Consider the following 19161-nt stretch of genomic DNA (forward strand, 5'->3'; position numbering starts at 1 on the left):
ATTGCTTAGACCTTTAGTGGTGTGAGATTTTTTTTATTTCTTGGCAATAATTTCCTGCAAAAGTGAGTGAGATTTTCCATAGCTCCAGCTTCAGGTAAACATTCAAGTGACTTTAGTAGAAATGTCTAAAAACTCAGCAGAAGCCTTAGGATTTACCTTATGGGAGTTCATTATGGGGCATAAAATTTCTATTCCTTGGACTAAAGCACCCTGTCATACATCACCATTTTGCTGGACATGATGTTTACATAATATGCTTTGGAATTCACAATGGAAAACATAGACATAGTGCATGTGGTTTGGGTTAAGACCATTCTGTAATTTATGACTGGAGATGTAGGTAAGTATAATTTAAGGTAAAAGTCTTCAAACTTTCTACTTGTACAGCATGTTCTACAGAGGTTCCATCTTAGAAAAGCCATTTTAGGCTTGGTCTCTCCTTAAGCAATCTGGATTATAAAGCTCACAAGGTAGAATGGGGAAAATTGCTTGCGGTATGTCCTTCTGCTTCCTTGTTCTAACTTTGTATTGAAGGAGTTGTACAATTTATGTTGGGATAACACTTGAAATCCTCAACCCACAGACCGATGAATGCCAGACAGTAAGTAAACTTTGGTAAATACTGTGCTACCTGCTGGTCTTATAGTCATGTCCTGGGTATCTAGAGCTGCTCAGTGTCAGAGATTTCAAACCCAGTTAAATGACACCTCTAGTTTTACCTGCTTCACTCTTCATAACAAAACGCCATGGAATAACTGGAAAATTAAGCATTTAAGTTTCCACTAACAGAAAAATTCAAGTTTCCATGTTTGAACTTGGCCATGGTTAGAAAATCCATCCTAGTTTTCAGAGAAGCTCTTGGATCCTTATGCAGTGGCAGTAGTTGTGTCATGCAGATAACCAACTTCAGCAGGTCACAGAAATGCAACCTGCTGTTGAGCCTCACAAGTTTTGGATGTAAAGACTTGTCTTCAACACTTGCACAGTAACTGTGCTGCTCTGTGTTGAAGGTAAACACCTCTCTAAAAAGGAACCACCAAGTTCAACTCAGTATTTCAGTTGAGACTACTCCAAGTGGTGCTACAGTCCAGCAGACAATATTAAATAAGCAAGAAAAAATAAAGTGTTCAAAAATATGCTTTGTTAGGATAGAGCCTTTTGGAATGCCAAAAAGAATCTTGTTCCTGCTGTTGATGAAATTCTCTCAACTCTTTTGCATCTATAGAATGAGTGTAAGCAGACCTGGGGGAGACAGGCAGATCCTTTGAAGGAGTGATGCATGTCCTGAGGGTGTCACATGTATAAGGTAGAAAGCAACCCAATCACCCATCTTCAGGTCCATAATCCTAAGTATATTCTACTTTCTGAAAGCTATTTTGTATTTGTGAGTTCCCACATTAATACTATGGGTTTTCTGGGTGTAGTTTCCCAACAGACATCTCTGATTTATTGGTAAGAGGGAACAATAGAAGCAGGTCACCCAAGCAACCTATTTATGTAATGTCCATTCCATTTCATGCAGCTACTAGAATAAATTATTAGTCCATGTGAAGGACTAATAATTTATTCTAGGAAACTTTTCCCTCCTTTCACAAGATTGTGGTCAAAGTGTGGTTACCACTCTTTTTCATTTATTTTAAAAGCACAGTATGAAAAAAAGGCTCCAAACCCTACTTACAAAGGCACATGAGACAAAGAAAAAGATGCTTTACACTGGGTGAAAGTCATTGCTGTTTTTAGGACTTCCTCTGTAAGAAGTCCTTTTGATTCCAGTAGATGGCATGCACTCTTCAAAGCTTGCTGTGTGTGATCACAAATACTGCTCCAAGGAGCGCACGGAGCTCTCTTTTCAAACTGTATCCCAAGTGACTCTCTTATGCTACATGTGATTTCTGTAATCTCTTTAATATACTACGGGGAGTTAGTATGTCTTCAAAACGAAGTTTCTTCACTTTTTCAGGGCCCAGCCCAGGAAATTTTTGTTGAGTTGTTTTTCAAGAGCATGAGAAGTTTGGCCAAAGCAATTTTGTTGGAGAAATAGTTGTGATGAAAGCAATCTGAATGTCTGGCTACAACAAAAGTGTAGCTGCATTAAAAGAGAAGCAGTCATTCTAAGTAAGAAAAGCTAAAAAATAAAAGAAATAAGAGAAAAGAATGGCAAGGAGTTTATTGAATGGGACACTTTTAAAGCTAAATATGACATAAGGTGAGAGAAAAAGCTTAAAATGTCTTTTTTTTTCTTTTCACCCTGTGAGGTAATATTGTATTGGTGAACAAACACAATCTGTTTATAATGTTATGTCGTGAGACTTCTGCATTTTTGTAGAGGTTTCTGGCACTCAGAGATTGCAGTAATCAAATTACTAGCTTTATAGTTGTAAGTCAGATTTTGGAGAACAGCTGAGAAAGACCATTATTTGGAGTCAGAGAAGAATTAATATCCATCAGGATACGTAGGAGCAAATTGGGAGTTTGAGTTTTCATACACTAATTCAAATTCTGACATTTTCTGCATAGAAGTTCAACTGTTTTCTTGTAGGCTTCTTTTGTGCTTCTTGTAGGCTTTTCTTGTTGCTCTTTGTGCAGTTTCTGACTCTATCCACAACAGTTTCTGGAAGAGAGCTTTTCCCCACAGGAAGCACTGAGGAGTGTTTTCAAACAGAATTAGTGCTGGATACACTGTTACAGGCTGGCTCATTGACAAACATATCATGGAAATGAATGCACTTTTTTGTGCGTTTTCGGTTGCTTTTTGTTATCTGAAGCCTCAGATAATATGTACTTGTATCTACCTGTGCACTTTTCAGGGTTTAGAGGAAAATATGGAAATGTGAAAGGTCAGCTATCTCAGACTTTTGCCACTGGCTGTTGGAGAGTAGCTCTGATGGTTGGGTTTTTAATCTTGATTTTTCTAGTCTTCTTATTGAATGTACATAGCACTACTCAGTCACTTCTCAGATAACATCAAGGGCTTTTAGTACTTCGAGAAGCAATTTGTTGGATATATAGCTTCTAAAGCACATTAAAAGAAATACAAAGTTTTAGTATGAGAGGGAGCTCTTGTTTTCAGGTTAAAGCAGTAACACCTGTGGTCACTGTTCTTAGCTGGAGAATACTTTGGAACTGTTTTGAAATCACTTGGAATTTTACAGCACAGCATGAGTAAGACTCCTGAGGCATTAGATGGGTAGATGGGCATTTTCGTGCAGCTATGAAAACTGTAGGGAATTTTCAAAGTAGATAACAACAGTCATGATGGGATGGGCGTAGAGGGTTTTCCTAATTTTTTTATATTTTTTCTTCTCATTAATACGTATCATACTTTAAAAATAAATAGTTAATACACAGATTTGGTGAAAAAATAAACTAATCAATTGAGATAGTATCCTTTTATCCCCAGTGATGTCTAGATGACTGGTAATAACTGTTCCAATTTAGTTAAGACTTGCTTAGTTGTAGAGTTCTGATGCACTAATTCAGCCATGGCGAGGGGGAGTTACATGGCCACTAGAAACTAGTCCTGTGTGAGTGACGTGGTCAAAAATCACTGGTGTAGCCACCTGAAGTCACAAACCTGTGACAATTTACTTCAGGAAAAAAAGTGTTTCAAGAGCCATTACTCAAGAAATAAATTAATAGGAGAAACTGCATTTTTTTCCCCTTGTCATGACAAATTCATTCTTACTGTCTATCTCAATCAGAGCTCCTTGATCAGTCTCTCTTTCTGTAGACTATTCTGAATTATACCAAATCCCCCACTCTTCTCCTTTTTGTCCCTAGCCAGCATGTCTAAGAGCTGCTCCATTTCTGGTCTTCTCACATTCTCACTGGCTTAATCTTTGCTCAGTACCCTTGAAAACTATGCTAATCCCTAGTAATTTTGTAGCCTTTTTCTTTGTGCTGCCTGGCACAGCTCAAGCAGAAGCAAATGCAAGGTCATGATTTTACTTGTTTCAGAGTCTCTGAGGATGTAAGGAAAGAACTTTTTGCACAAAGGACACTGTATTGTATAATTTGCCATGATGGTAATAATATGATTCATCCTTAATTCTTCATCTCAGCCTCAGTACATAATTCTTGGGTAATGAAGCATGCACAGTCCCAGGTTGTTACAACACTATAAAGCCCTATCAGCAAATTGGCAGATATTCCACATGTGCATTATTACATAAATAAACGATCACCTTTATGGTAGGTATTACACTGTCTGGTCTAAACCACACTTTCTTGCTTTAGACTCTGAATAGTGTGTAGAATAGAATCCCTGGAGGTAGAAATCCACCTTGTTTATTCCAAACAAGAAACAAACTGGTGGCCCTTCTTGCATATGGAACTGATATCCCTCTAAAGTCTGAAATAGTAAACCTGAATCTTGCCAAGGACTGTGGAAGCCTACAAGGACACTTGTCTATGTGAGGTCTGAATAACTACTATAGCTTTGTTCTTACAAACTGTAGCTTTTTCCATCAGGCTTTGTCATGACACTTAAATCAGAATCAGTTAACTCACACACTCCAATACACACTCTCTTTGAGGTGTTCAAGTCAGGTTTTCATAAGATTAGGTAGGAGATGGCTGAAGGCAATGCGCTGCAGGGTCCCAAAGGCACTGCACAGCTGCCACATGGAGGGACATCTGTAAAGCTTCCCATGGCCCACTTCCATCAGACCCACCATGCAGTGAGTACAGGTGGTGTTACACATCTCCCCTTTTGCAGCTTACTGCAGAAATTTCTCTCTCATCATTTCTGACACCTAGGTGTTATCCTGGTTGATTTATCCCTACCTACCTGAAACTTCCAAGGAGTTTTTAGGTATGGAGGTACATACATGTCTGTATAAAATACACTTCTTTCTAACAAAATCCATGTGATTCAATGTGATCTCTTGACCTCATGTGGTTTGTGGTGCAGGGTTCCATGAAAAGTGAACTTCAGTTCACAATCTCTCCATGGAGACTAATATTCTTTTCCACACACACACACCATGCTATGAAATGCTCCACAAAATCTAAGCTGCAAGTCAATAAGAAAAACTGAGCATAAGAAAAGGCATTATCCATGCATCGTGGTCTGTCTAAAGAGATTATTGAAAGCCATGTATGTGGCCATATACAGGATGTGTGATTATGAATAGAAAAGAATTCCTGCCTGGCAGATCCATCATCTTTACCTCTCTTATTATTCAGATGTGTTGCTTCAGCCTAGTTAATAAATAAGTCAATACATTAGTCAGTCAGATGTAAAGAAACCTTGAGGGGGGAAAAAAGTCTCTCTTCCACAGTGATTTATATATTTGTGAAAAGACCTGGATAGATATGGAAAAAAGTATCATACACTTGTAAAAAATTAGCATGACATTATATTTCATTTTCCTTTGCACCTGCTGTCAAGTACAGACTACTCTCTCTCTACAGGACAATTTAGCTTCTTAAGCCAGATTTAAAAGCTGAAGAAACTCTTAAAGGAAGCATTTAATGACTACAAGTCTCATGACTATTCTAACAGGGTTTTAAAAGCACAAACAAAATGTAGCATGAATTTAAGGATTGCAAACTCAGGTAGATCATGAAGAGTTGTTTTCTTAAATGATCTCATGGAGCAAAACTTTAAAAAAAATAAGAAGCAAGAGATGTAACTGATAACTAAATCAGAGTAAGAAGTCAGGTTACACGGACCACCATTCTTCTCAGGTTCAGGAATGATGCTGCTGATCAGCTATTTGAATATATAACTGGAGCATCATAGAACTATTTTGGTTGGAAAAGGCCTTTAAGATCATTGCGTCCAACTGTTAAACCTTCATTGCCAACTCCTCCACCAAACCTTGTCCCTAAGTACCACATTTACACTAAGTCCAGGGGTGGTGACTCAACCCCTTCCCTGGGCAGCCAGTTACAATGTTTTTTGGCGAGGAAAGTTTTCCACATTTTTAATCCAAACCTCCACTCTGCAAGGGGAGTCCATTTTAATTGTTTTATCCATAGTTGCCTGGGAGAAGAGACCAACCCCCACCTGGCTACAGCCTCCTTTCAGGCAGTTCTGGGGAGTGATAAGGTCACCCCTGAGCCTCCTTTTCTGCAGGCAAAACAACCCCAGCTCCCTCAGCCACTCCTCACAAGACTTGTGCTCCAGACCCTTCACCAGCTCCATTTCACTTCCCTGGACATGTTCCAGCACCTCAATGTCTTTGTTGTAGTGAGAGGCCTGAAACTGAAAACCAGATTCAAGGTGTTGCCTAATCAGTACTGAGTACACGGGACAGTCACAGCCCCATCCTTTGGCCACACTTGCTGAGCCAGGCCAGGATTCCATTGGCCTTCTTGGCCACGTGGGCACACACTTGGCCTTACCCTGGCTCATGTTCAGCTGCTGTTCTCCAGCAATCCCTTGTCCTATTCTGCTGGGCAGTTTTCCAGCCACTTTCCCTGCTGCCTGTTGTACTGTCTGAGGTTGTGATCCAAGGAGAGGACCCAGCACTCTTCATGTTGAACCTCATGCAATTGGTTTGGCCCATGGATCCAGCCTGTCCAGATCCCTCTGCAGAGCCTTCCTGCCTTCCAGCAGATCAACACTCCCACCCAGCCTTGTCATTTGTGAACTGACTGAGGCAACACTCATCCAGGTCATTGATAAAGATATTTAACAGGACTGGCCCCAACACTGAGCCTTGGGGAACACCACTGATGATTGGCCCTCAGCTGGATTTAACTCCAGCCATCTCTGGGCCAGCCATCCAGCTGGTTTTTAACCCAGCAAACAATGCACCCATTCAAGCCATGAGCAGCCAGCTTCTCCAGAATAATGCTGTAGGAAATGGTGTCAAAGATTTTACTTAAGTGTATGTAGATTACATCCACAGCCTTTATTTCATCCACTAAGTTGGTCACCTTGCCATAAAGGAGATCAGGTTGGTCAAGCAGGACCTGACTTTCATAAGACCATGCTGGCTGGGAGTGATCCCCTGGTTGTTCAGATATGCTTGTGATTATACTCACTCCCATGATTATATTAAACTCACAGAATGTGCCGTAAATGCTAACTCAGAGGAAACAACATGGCTGTAAATTGTTCCAGGGAGAAAAAGTCTTTTTCCTTCCTGCTACAAAAAGGCAAGTCATACTTGAGGGTGTTGCTTGTAATACTAGTCCCTAGGCCAAATTAGGCTCCATAGTAAATCTCCACTCAGAATTCATTAATGTCTCACAAATAAGAAGAAAAAAGCCTACACAATGCAGTTAAAATTCAATAGAAGGGCTTAGCAGCAGCAAACCGTTTAAAACCCTTGTTACTACAGACTCTTTTGCAGACTGAAGCTTATGTTACTCTTGTTTTTGTGTGCTTGGTTTTGCACTTTTTTATTTTTTGTGTAGAAGCTGAGACATGACCAGATTATTTTGCTGATATATAATGCAACATTTAACAACTGAACATTACCTAGCAGGAGTAATGCCAAAGCTAATGTGTATTTTCCACAATAAAAATATTCCAGCTGTTCCACCTGCATGGCCTGTCATATTTTGGCTCTACATACTGAGCTTTACCAGTTCCCGTGTGATTTGAAAAATATATCTAATATAAGAAATGGAACCCCCAAACTATAGCACATGGCATGGCACAGCAGAATGGTATAGTCTGAAACTGTCTCCCTAAAGCAGCTCAGCAGCTGCTGTGATATAATTAAGCAGCTGAAAACATTATTTGAACTCAAACTAGAAGTTTCTTGGTGAGCTCATGATTGAGCCCTAATTTGAAAAGAGTTGTGGCAAACAGTTTGGACTCCTTCCATCCAGCTAGTGAAATCCCTTTTGTTCTGGTGATGTTCCATATGTTTTCCTGGTCACTTGTTTTTTATGTAGCAACCAGAGCAGGCCCTTTCCTATATATGAGTCAGGAGTAAACTGATTATGGGGTGGAGCAGATCCATACTCCCTCTGCAGGTCTCAAACACAGCGTGTTATCCTTAATAATTAATGTTATACTGTCTCTCCAGGGAAAGGGGGAGAGATTAGCTGCTAGCAAATATTCTTCAGGGCATATTGAGCTCTCATTTACTCCTACACAATCTCACTGATTGCTAGGAGGAGCTCTGTCTGTGAGGAATCACCAAGGTTGCTATCCTCCAGACTTCATCAGACCATTTTTGCCATGGCTTTTCAGCTCAAACTATGTTTGAACCACTTGTCTAAGTACTATGAAATTGGCAAGACAAGATTTGAAGTCCATTCACTTTTTAATCTGAGGTCCAAAAACCTAGTTCAACTTTCTGTGCCTCCTCTTTTTTTCTTCTTTTCTTAGGAAGAACAGTCCTTCTAGGAACAATTGGGCTTTTGTTGCTGCTGTTTACTCATTGCTTTAGAAAAGACCAGTGCTTGGTCTGACAATAAACATGTAGCTCAAGAGGAGTTCTTAAACCCTGATTTTAAACCTGTCTGTCCAAGGTTGTTTTCTCAAGAATTGAGGTAGCTCTTGCTACCTCATTTGAAGTAATTGCCACAAAACAAAGCAGACTTTTATACTGAGAATACCTGCTTGATTAATTGACAGAGCTGAAATACCTTGAACAGAACGTGGTCTCTGTTAATTTACCTTGATCCCAGCATCTGTTTTCACTAGCTTTGTTATGGCCTTTGCCTACATTTTTCATTTAAATGAAAGATTATTTTTTTCCCCTTTAGTCTGCAGTCCAGGTTTATGCCAAGATGGGGGAGTATTTGGGAGACAGAGAGTTCTTTCCCCATAACTGGCTGAAAATAAAAGGGCATTGTCACTCAAGCACTGTGTAAATCATTAACCCTTAACTTTTGTGAGGGAAGGAGTTACATTTGGTAGCTAAGGAAAAGCAAAATGCCCCCCCCCCTTTTAGTTCTAGAAGCTTCAGTGTGAATACAAGAAAGAAAGAAATTGAAGAGATACAGAGAGCAGACTAGCCCAGAGGGAACTGAGACAAAACCTAAGTAAAATGCTTTAGGAGGAAATAGGATGAAAAAATATTTGGAACCTTAGTGCTTTAATAAATGATTTTCCTGCATTTTGGCATATTATGTGTAGCAACCAGCAAGACAAACAGACTACAGCCTAAAAAGTGCAGATAAATAGATTATCTCATATGGCACTGTGTATTGTACGTGCAAAACTAGCTGTAAATATTTAGATAATGTAAATTCAAATGTTTATGGACAGATTCTTTTTCTTATACTTTGTGTGCATTGTGACGATGAGGGACAATAGTTAACATCTGGTTTATTCAGGGAAGAGGTTGTTTCTTTGGTTAAAAGGGAATAAAATTGAAGTTAATTCTGATACTAAGTTATTAATGCACTTATGTATCACCTTGTCAGGGTAAAGCATATTTGAAATCAGTGAAAATACAGACTGTTAATTTTGGGACAGTTCTGTACTCTACTAAAGTGAACAAAAATCAAATCTCCTCGTCTCAAAGGAGTTTCTCTCTTTTCTAGGGAAAGCCTCAAAAGGGAGATGGGTAGGTGGCAGCTAAGCAGAACATCCTGCTAAATTATTCAAAAGCTGCAACATATGTCTAGCTCTTGGTATGTGCTGTTGGGTATGATCTGCTGTTTCATGTGACTGCTTGCCTACTTATTTTCCAATATTTGGTTCATTTTTCATAAATCCTGTCAATGTTATTAAGCATTTGTAGTTAGCAGTAAATATTATCATCTTTGAAGGTTGCTGTACTTATGAGCTCTCTGTGGAGCTGTATTGGAGCTTAGCTGTTTGGCTGCTTGTCATAATGACATAAGAAAATAATGAGCAGAATTAATTTATGTCTTTATGTTCTGGCCTCAGTGGAGTTAGACTAAAAGATGTTTTGGTCGGATGGGTTTCAGATAAGCATTCAGGATGGGCCCTTTGTTTGAACAACCAACCACAAGCGCTCAGCACAATGGAACAATGATTTATTTAACTAAGGTAATCATTTGCATGTTTGAGAGATCACAGCTGCTAAAATGCATTCTTCACTGTTTTGTGATGCTCACCTATGTACGGAGGCACCATTAACATTGAGATGAAATTAAGGATGTTCAGATGTGTAGGAGAGCCTCTGGTTGTTGGTGCACTTCTGGCTTTGTGCTTGAGTACAGTACTGCCCATGAGCTGGAGTGTAGTCAAGCTCCACTCCGTCATGCATCCATTTTTTTTTTCATTAGCATGAAAATGTGAAGCAGAAGAAAGCCTTATACATGTTTAAGTCCCTTCCCTGAATGCTTTAGCATGGCTCTGTGGCCTTCAGGGTATGAAGAAAGCTGTGCATGAGAGCGTGCAGTGTCAGTGGGAGAGGGTAGAGGAGTAGAACAGATCCAGAGGGATCTGGTCCGTAAGGGCCCATACTCTGCCCTGGTTTACATCTGTGCATCTTCCATTGACTTCAACAGGCACTTCTTGCAGTTATCTCATCATGTGACTGCAGGTTTCAGATGCAAAAATTCTGCATTCTTCTGGAGCCAAATATCATTTACAAGAGGCAAATAGAAGCACAAAACCAGCACAAGGAAGATGTCTCAGTCCATAAGATGAAAATTAATTTCTGTGACTCTGAGATAAACAGATTTTCCTCTTCTAGTAATTGGATAGAAAATTTCTGTTGCAAAATTATGATTTTGTCATGTGCTACACAAGAAGCTTCTCTTATCCTTCATAAAAGGTTTATATTTCACTATTTTTTCTCTTCCTCTCCTCCCACAACATAGTCAAAAGCCCAGAACAATGCTTCCTCTCTGGTCCAGTGATAAATATATCATTTTTGAAAAGCAGTGCTAACTCCTTTATGGTACCATTTTTCATGTTCTGATATTAATCTGTCATCACTTTTTGTAACATGGGTGCAAAGTTAGCATATTTTCCTACTGTGTTTTTTTCTTTAAAAAGCCCATACTTATCAGAATTTCACTCCATGCTGAAGGTTCATCTACAATCTTGAAGTAGATGGAGAGTGTAAACTTTGAAAAGTGGAAAAGGTTCCAGGAAACCAAACTAAGATTAGCCCAAAGTAAAATCATCAAGTACTTCTGTTTACTGATCCATTTCACTTCCACCCAGTCATTTACTAGTGAGCAGGACTCCACGGTTTTCTTCTGAATTACTTTCAGCTGTCCATATTTCAGTTTCTGAGGAGTACATAATTAACCTGTAGTGAATAATAGGTCAGAACAAGTTATATATACATGTTTGGAGTGCAAGTGAAACTAGTTGTAATCCTCAGTTGCAAAGTTTAGATCCCAAGTTCCTTGGGGTTTTGGAACATTTCCACCTGTGATTTCATGGCTTTGGGGCCCATGTGCATGAGAAGTGCAGACACTGTCTCATCTTTCTTGTAATTCCTCAAGTTGTGCACATTATCCCCTGGCTAATCCTTGTGTATCTCTGATACTTGCATCTGACACTTGAGCTGTCAGAATGTGCACTGGTATTTGTTATTTCACTGTCAGAAGTACATTTTGTTGTGACCACTGCTGTGAAATATTTTTAAAATTGCAAAATAAAGATTACAACACTTGGAGGGGTTTTCCCATTAAAAAAAATAAAAAAAAAAAAAAGAAGGAGTATTCTCTAATGCATTTTCAAGAGGTGCTATTTTTTTAACCAAGTGTATTGGGAAAAAATGCAATTTCAATTTGAAAGGGAAAATTGCAGAAATCTTTCCATCAAAATGACTGGATTCTTATTACAAGTCTAATAACTTTCTGCTGAAAAACTTTACAAAGACACCAAGTAGTACAATATTAAAAAAAAGTTTTGATTCATTGGGAATGGCTCAGTACTGAGAACACTGAAACGTCATACATATTTTCAGACCTGTTTGACGTCTATAAACTTCAGTCTACTGTTGTAGAGGAAGATTTTCTAAGATCTTATCCTAATCTGGCATAAGAACAGATCTCAAAAAGTATAATTTTCTTCATAATAAAAATTTTGTTCTATTCTCATATTTACATAGCCTTACCATTTAGAGGAAATGTTTGATTCATAGTAGTACTTTAATTTTTTTTCCGATACATTTTAATATTTTGTATATAAAAAGGGAATCTATTGCTAACAATTTCTCAGCTATTGAGAAAATTAGAGACATGACTTTTTAAGTCCTGCACTCATGAGTGTATCACTTTCTCTTGGGCTTGCATGGCCTGCTTTTGGTAGCAGGGGAGGAGAAGGGGTGGCTTCTGTGAGAAGCTTCTGGAAGTTTCCACCATGTCCCCCAGAGCCAATCCCTGGCAGCTCCAAAGACGGATGTGCTGCTGGCCAAGGCTGGGGCAATCAAGAATGGTGGTAATGCCTCTGTGATAACAAATTAAAGAAAAAAGAAAAAAAAACAAAAAAACAAGTTATTGCACAGATATCACTGTGGCCAGAGGAGAATGGGGTGAGAACATGTGAGAAGAACAACTCTGCTGACTGCAAGGTCAGTGGAGAAGGAGCAGGAGGAGGTGTTCCAGCCACTGGAGCCGGCAGCCAGTGTTGATGACCATAGTGAGGCCCTGCAGCCCATGGGGACCCACTGGGGTGCAGAGATTCACCTGCAGCCCATGGAGGAGCCCCACGCCAGAACAGGTGGATGCTTGAGAGGAGGCTGTGAACCCAAGGGGAAGCATGGAGAGAGGGGCCCTGTTCCCATGCTGAGGCAGCCTGTCCTTGAAGGCCTGCAGCCTGTGTGAGAGGGACCCATGCTGCAACACTTGGAGGGACACAGTTGCCCATGGGAGGGATTCATGGTACAGCAGTTTTGGAAGGACTCTGTGCCCGTGGGAGGGACTCACAGTGCAGCAGTTTTGGCAGGAGTGCTGCCTGTGGGATGGAGCCACTGTAGAAGTTCACAGAGAACTGTCTCCTGTGGGAGGGACGGTGTGGTGAAGCAGGGGAAGGACTCCTCTCCCTGAGCAGTGGGAGAAGCCTTGGATGATGAACTGACCACAGCCCCCTTGCCCTGTCTCCTTGCACTGCTGGGGCAGGAGGGAAGGGTGGCAGGAAGGTGTTCTTAAGGACTTTACTTCTCATTATTCTGCTCTTTGCTAGTAGTAAACTTAAATCATATCCCCAAGCTGAGCCTATTTTTCCCATGATGGTATTTGATGAACGATTTCTCCCAGTCTGTATTTCAACCCACGAACCCTTCATTAAATTTTCTCTCCCCTGTCCGGCTGCAGAGGGGAGTGCGTGAGCAGCTTTGGTGGGTGCCTGGCATCCAGCCAGCATCAACCCACTATACACTTCCTCAAATATAAACCAGAGCTAGTTAAAAAACTTTTTCCTCTAAGCACTGCCAATTCAATGAAGCCAAAGGTTTTCTTGGGAAATGCATAGCTCTCTAATTAATTTTCAGTGGCAATTGTTCAAGTCTCATTATAACCAAGTTAAAAGTATTCTCTTGACCTTAGCATTCTGATTATATTAAAATAAAATGTTAATGTTGAAATTTTAGATATTTTGAAAAGACTAAGCAAATTAGATATTTTGAAAAGACTAAGCAAAATGTTATTGAATGCTTTCTTTTGCAAATTAATCCTGATTTTTAAACTATTATCCTCAGTTGGAATTAAATAAGGTATTAAAATCTACATTTTCCTGCTAGTAAAAACTTTGTTCTTCAGCTGTCTCTTCTACTTAAGTAAACAGCTATGGTCTTTGGGGAAACTGAAATTTCTAGCTCCATAACAATAGTTTAGTTCTTGAAAAATTTAGGATGATATGTCCAGTGAATAAATTATCATTGTATCTCAACCATTTGAGAAATAACTACAAAAAATACTGTGAAGGTACACCTTTAGAAGGACACACCACTGCCATTTCAGAGACTTCTTCAGAGCAGTAAATATGCAGTGTTTATGAAATGTGGGAGGTGATGGAATATGCGTCAGATTCCCCAGTTATATATGATGGAAGTAATCCAGACTTTCCCTTTTGGCATCTTATGCTATAACTTCTACTTGATTTTCACTTTTTATTCCAGTGCCAACAATATGCCTAAGCAAGTAGAAGTCCGGATGCATGAAAGTCATTTAAATCCAGTGGAGCACAGATCCAGGAACATATGTGTGCAGTTCTGCCAGTCCCTCCACAGGAATCTGCTCCTGACTCTTACTGTGTTTGGTAAGCTACATCTGCTGCTCTGGACACTCTGTGTGTACCTGCATTTGTTCCTGTGGCACCACAGCCCCTGTCTGTGGCCTTCAGGTGTTCCAGCTGAACAGCCAGAGAGTAAATAGGATGCCTATGGGCACTGCTTGTGTAGTTCAGGTGAGCAGGGTATTCCTGACACAACACAGAGCAAATAAATCCACACCACTGAGGTGTCTGGTTTGAAAAGGAGTATGATTTAAGCCTCAGGGCCAGTCAGGTCAGTGTCATCCAGTAGAACTGAATGCGCTAAACTTTTTTTCTATCAGTGATTTGGAGAAAGAAAAACAAAAGACAAAAACTCTTCAAAATTTTCTTTTTATCTCCCAGTTTACACATCACTGGTTTTAAGGTTTGTCTTCCCTTTCTGTAGCTGTAAGCCAGCACTCCATGATCTCATCCTGAATATTGCCTCTGGCTTTAGCAGCTTCCATATATGGAACAGTTTGACATTTTATTGTGGTTCACTGGCTCTTTGCCTGTTTCTTTTTCACTGAAAGCCCAATAGCTATATGCAGTATATTTGTAGACATTCTCTTGTTATTGTTTGAAAAAACAGCTGCAACTGGTCTTGAGCTGCAAATTTCATCCCTGTATTTTCAGCCTGAAATACCCCATGCTGCTGAAGCATTTGCCTTGAATCACCTTTCAAAGGTGTACCCAATGCTGTCTAAGAAAAGTTTTAAATACATATATATTTTTCATTGTATCAAAGAGATACTTCATAGTCATAGTTGCTGCAAATCACAACACAAGTCTTGCTATCTGGTTTTATTACACTTGGGCTTAGGATCAGGAAAAAAAGGCATAATGGATGTAAACACAAAATACCTGTTCACAAAGATCATGTTATGACAGTAGACATAGCAGTTTTTCCCCCTAATCTATGCTTTAACAGCCTCAATCCTGAGCAGAAGGTTTAAGTTTCATCACTTTATCCACATAAATGATGAGGGGTTTGTTTGTGTTTTGAGAACATCAGCACAAGGAGAAAGATGTAGAGCATCAAAAAAAGGAATAAGACATGAGCCGTAAGAATCAAGTTTTCTTCAAAGATATGTGCATTACTCCACATCAGGCAGTTGCTTCCAATACCCACCTGCTCCTTTGTTTGTTCTTCCTCCAGGTGTCATCCTGGGTGCAGTGTGTGGGGGTCTTCTTCGTCTAGCAACACCTATTGACCCTGACATCATCATGTTAATAGCCTTCCCAGGAGATATACTTATGCGGATGCTAAAAATGCTGATCCTCCCTTTAATTATCTCCAGTTTAATCACAGGTAAGATCCATTAGGCATAAGTACTTTAAGATGCTTTCTACAGGCATCACCTGGTTTGCTTTTTGTGATGTAGGAAGAATAATGGTGTGATCCTGTCAGCATTTTGTAGTTGCAGTGAGTATTTCAGAGTAAATTTCTGGATAACTTGGTTGGCTTTAGTATGTATATGCTCCAGTGAATTTATTTCCAAGCATATGCACACATGCTACTATCGGAAATTTCTTTATATGCTTTTTTTATCTAATTTCTGGATTGGACCTTGCAAATAAAATGGCCTGACACTAGTGAGCCTAGCCTTCTTGAAGGTGTGATGTCAGCCAGACCGTGACCAGTTTGTAAAAGTCAAGGGCAAAAGACGGTAGAGGTCTTCTCTATTTTTCCATGTTTCCTCTGCAATTAGGTGGAGTTTTAAATGCTTCTCTTCAAATTATTAGCAGTAGACATAGCACACATAAGAACTAGAGGGAGAAGCATCATTAATCTGTCTCATGGTGAGAATATCACAGGGATGAAAGTAGGCATCCATAAGTAGTCATTAAATGTTGAAAATTACAAAGGATTTTATTTTATAATTATTTGATTGGATACTGAGTGTCAGTATATTTGCTTGTATCTTAAACACCTGCAGGACTGTCTGGATTAGATGCTAAAGCAAGTGGCCGCCTGGGGACAAGAGCCATGGTCTACTACATGTCCACCACTATTATTGCTGCTGTGCTGGGTGTGATTCTGGTTTTAGCCATCCATCCAGGGAATCCAAAACTCAAGAAACAGCTTGGGCAAGGGAAGAAGAATGATGAAGTATCTAGTCTGGATGCCTTCTTGGATTTGATCCGAAATTTGTTCCCTGAAAATCTGGTTCAAGCATGCTTTCAGCAGGTAAGTCTTTCTACTCCTTGGTAATATTCTTTACATCTTGTCAGTGTTGTCTGTAGAGTTAATGTCGTTGTTTAGGTTAATCAAAGAAATGATGATGTAAAGAGGAATACAGGTCTAAAATCTTGAGCAGGTAAATGAAACAACATTATTTATAGGTGCCTTGGTTTATGTTGTAGTTATTATTTAAATTCATAGGGGTGTTTTTAATGAAGTTTATTTTAATTTTGTTGTTAAGTAATCTTTAATTTTCTCCATGCTTTTCATACAGTATCTATGGTCATGAATGCTGGCTTGGTCTTTCACCCAGGTTGAATTTTAACTTGGCTGTTAATTACAGAGATGATGGTTCTGCAATGCTCTGTTTGGAATATATGGATGAACATCATTCCAGCTCGTTGCCAAAAATGTCCCCCAAAACCCAACCTCTCATAACCTCTGTTGCTGTGTTAGAGTCCCGATGAGGTGGGGATAGTAGATCCAAAGGGCTGATGCACCTACAGGTGGCTCCATCTCACCAGCTTTGGAGCATGCTGGGAAGGAAGGATGTTTGTACAATGTGTTGCTTGCCCTGTAGGGAGTTAATTTTGTCTGAAAGCTTTTCACCAGTGCTTAATCAAAACACCTTGACTTTAAGAGGTAAAATATGCTTAAGCATATTTCTTGTACATAAGCTGCTTTTACCTCCAACTGAATTGTTTGAAAGTAATGCAGACAGGGTTTTTTGGCGGTTGGGTTGGTTTTAGGTTTTTTTGATGTAACAAGATTTGTTGCCAAACCTGTTCTTAAGTGTTCCTGTGTGAAATGGCGTGATAGCTGGTGCTGTGGTTAGAGCCAAAGAAAAAAGTAACGAGAAGGGGGGGAAGGGAGAAGGGGCCATGGGAGAGTGGAAGAATGGAGTGTGCCCTAAACTGCCAAAAGGGTTTGGATTGCTTCACTTCTTACATGGACTTCCACATAAAAACATATAATCCTTGGGGATTTAGAGAGAGAACATTCTCAATATTTCCAAATCATCATGGGAATGTCAGTCATGTGGTCAAACTGTTGGTGGCTAAACATCACATGTAATGTGAAATGTACTTTTGTAAAATTGAGTGCAGGAAAGCAGGAAGCTTATGGTTTTTGCTTGCTCTCCCTCGTTTGAACTGTGGAAGAGAGGAAAATTCAGTTTCTTGTCAGTTAAAAGCGGTCAAATATCTTGACAAAGGGGCAAAAGGAGCAGAAAAAAGAAGAATTAAGCTACCCATGTCAGGTTTTTTAAATGTCAGTATTATTTTTTCAGTGTGTGTAATACCAATGTTCAGGTTATTTCACTAGTTATGGATCACTAATTTCACCAATTATTTTTAAATTTAGAAGGAAAAAAAAGAGCTTTTTGACTTTTCAGTGTTTGATTTTAGGAGATTCCAGACTAATTTCTAGTGAAAACCTCTGTCACAATGCCACATTTCATTTGTAAAGTGTGACTAGATGAAATTTTTGCTTCTGTTAGCCCTTAACTCCTCTGTAAGGTGTTAGGCTTTACTTTTCTCTCACTTTAAGAGGAAAATAACCAGCTTTAATGGTGTCAGCGTATATTTTCTTTCCTACATTCATACAGTTTATCTCCATAGACACTCAGATTTTCCAGGTAACCTCAGGTGGAATAAATATATTGCAGAAATACTGCAAAGAGTGGTTCTGAAGTGTGCACAGCAATGGTGGTGAACAGCGTGGGGGGAGGTTTTTTTGCCTTCCATTGCAACCAGGTAAAAGCCAATGAAGGTTCATGTGCAGCTTTGGAACTGTTCATTTGCAAACTGGACTGTGGCTATCAAGAAATTTCAATCTCTCCTGAATTTTCGTATGGTCCACAAGAAAGTTTAAATTTATAATGAAAATTGCTATTCCAGCAGAAAAACCATGGGACCATCTGTGAATATGACTATGACATTTAAATGTTTTTTTTAGTCTCAGATGTGGTCAGAATCTAAGCTTGATGTCAGATTCAGCATTTTTAGAGACTGTGGCCTTGTGCAAAGGACTGCTGAGGACCTTTAACTAGTGACTCTAGGGGAATTTATGAGTGTGAAGAGTCTAATATTTTAAGTTCTATTACTCGGTTCTTACATTCTGAATACCTCACATAAAAAAGTACTCTGTTGACAAAATCCCTCAGATAAAATTTAACTCTGAAAAAAAGACCTGCAAGAATGTTAGGTGGTTTCAGGACAACTGAAGAGTTCCTCATGCAAAGCTATGTAGGTTTTCTGTCTATATTCCCCTCTCCAGATTTAGGCAGCAAGTTTCAGAAGGAGAAATGTAAGGTATTTTAAAACCATAAGGTTTAAACCATATGTATCAAATCTGGATCATCATCCCTAGTACTACGATGTCCATGTCAACAAGAAAGAGGTGCAAATGTTTTTTGAAAAGCTAATGCACAGTTTATGTTATCTTGCTAAGTGTTTCTACGAGCAAGGGGAGTAGGGAGCAGGTGGGAAAACATGGCAAGCCAGTCATAGCTTCCAAACCATTTTGCCTGTCCCAGGACCATGAAGAGGCGGAAAAAGGGTCAAGGTGTGGGAGAAAAACATCCCTTCTAAAAGCAGCAAATCACAGATATCTCTTTTTCCACTCCTCCTCCCTTTTTTCCTAGCTGTAACCTCAAGCTCACTTCTCCTCCTACAACTCCTTCCCAGATTTTCTTTTACCCTGACTTTCGTGTGCCAGGAGAGGGTCCAAATGCATTCAGAAGGTGATGACTCCTTTTTTTTTTTTTTTTTTTTTACATCCCTGAATGAATCTGATGACTCCTTTTTTTTTTTTTTTTAGGTGTTCAGATTTATATCTGGCAGCATTGGTAATTTTTCTGTTATCTATCACCCACCAT

The 19161-nt window shown here is 39.5% G+C and overlaps 1 protein-coding gene across 1 annotated transcript in view; it reads left to right on the forward strand.

Annotated features, from left to right (window-relative positions):
- Window positions 1-19161, forward strand: part of SLC1A2 (solute carrier family 1 member 2) — a 79526-nt gene that overhangs the window by 37838 nt on the left and 22527 nt on the right. The window contains exons 2-4 of the mRNA XM_041421124.1: window positions 13965-14104; window positions 15258-15410; window positions 16039-16289. Of these exons, the coding sequence (XP_041277058.1) occupies window positions 13965-14104; window positions 15258-15410; window positions 16039-16289 (544 nt within the window). The remainder of the gene's footprint in view (window positions 1-13964; window positions 14105-15257; window positions 15411-16038; window positions 16290-19161) is intronic.

This window comes from Onychostruthus taczanowskii, unplaced genomic scaffold (genome assembly GCF_017590055.1).
Source record: "Onychostruthus taczanowskii isolate IOZ18803 unplaced genomic scaffold, ASM1759005v1 scaffold69, whole genome shotgun sequence".
In the NCBI taxonomy this organism is placed as follows: Eukaryota; Metazoa; Chordata; class Aves; order Passeriformes; family Passeridae; genus Onychostruthus; species Onychostruthus taczanowskii.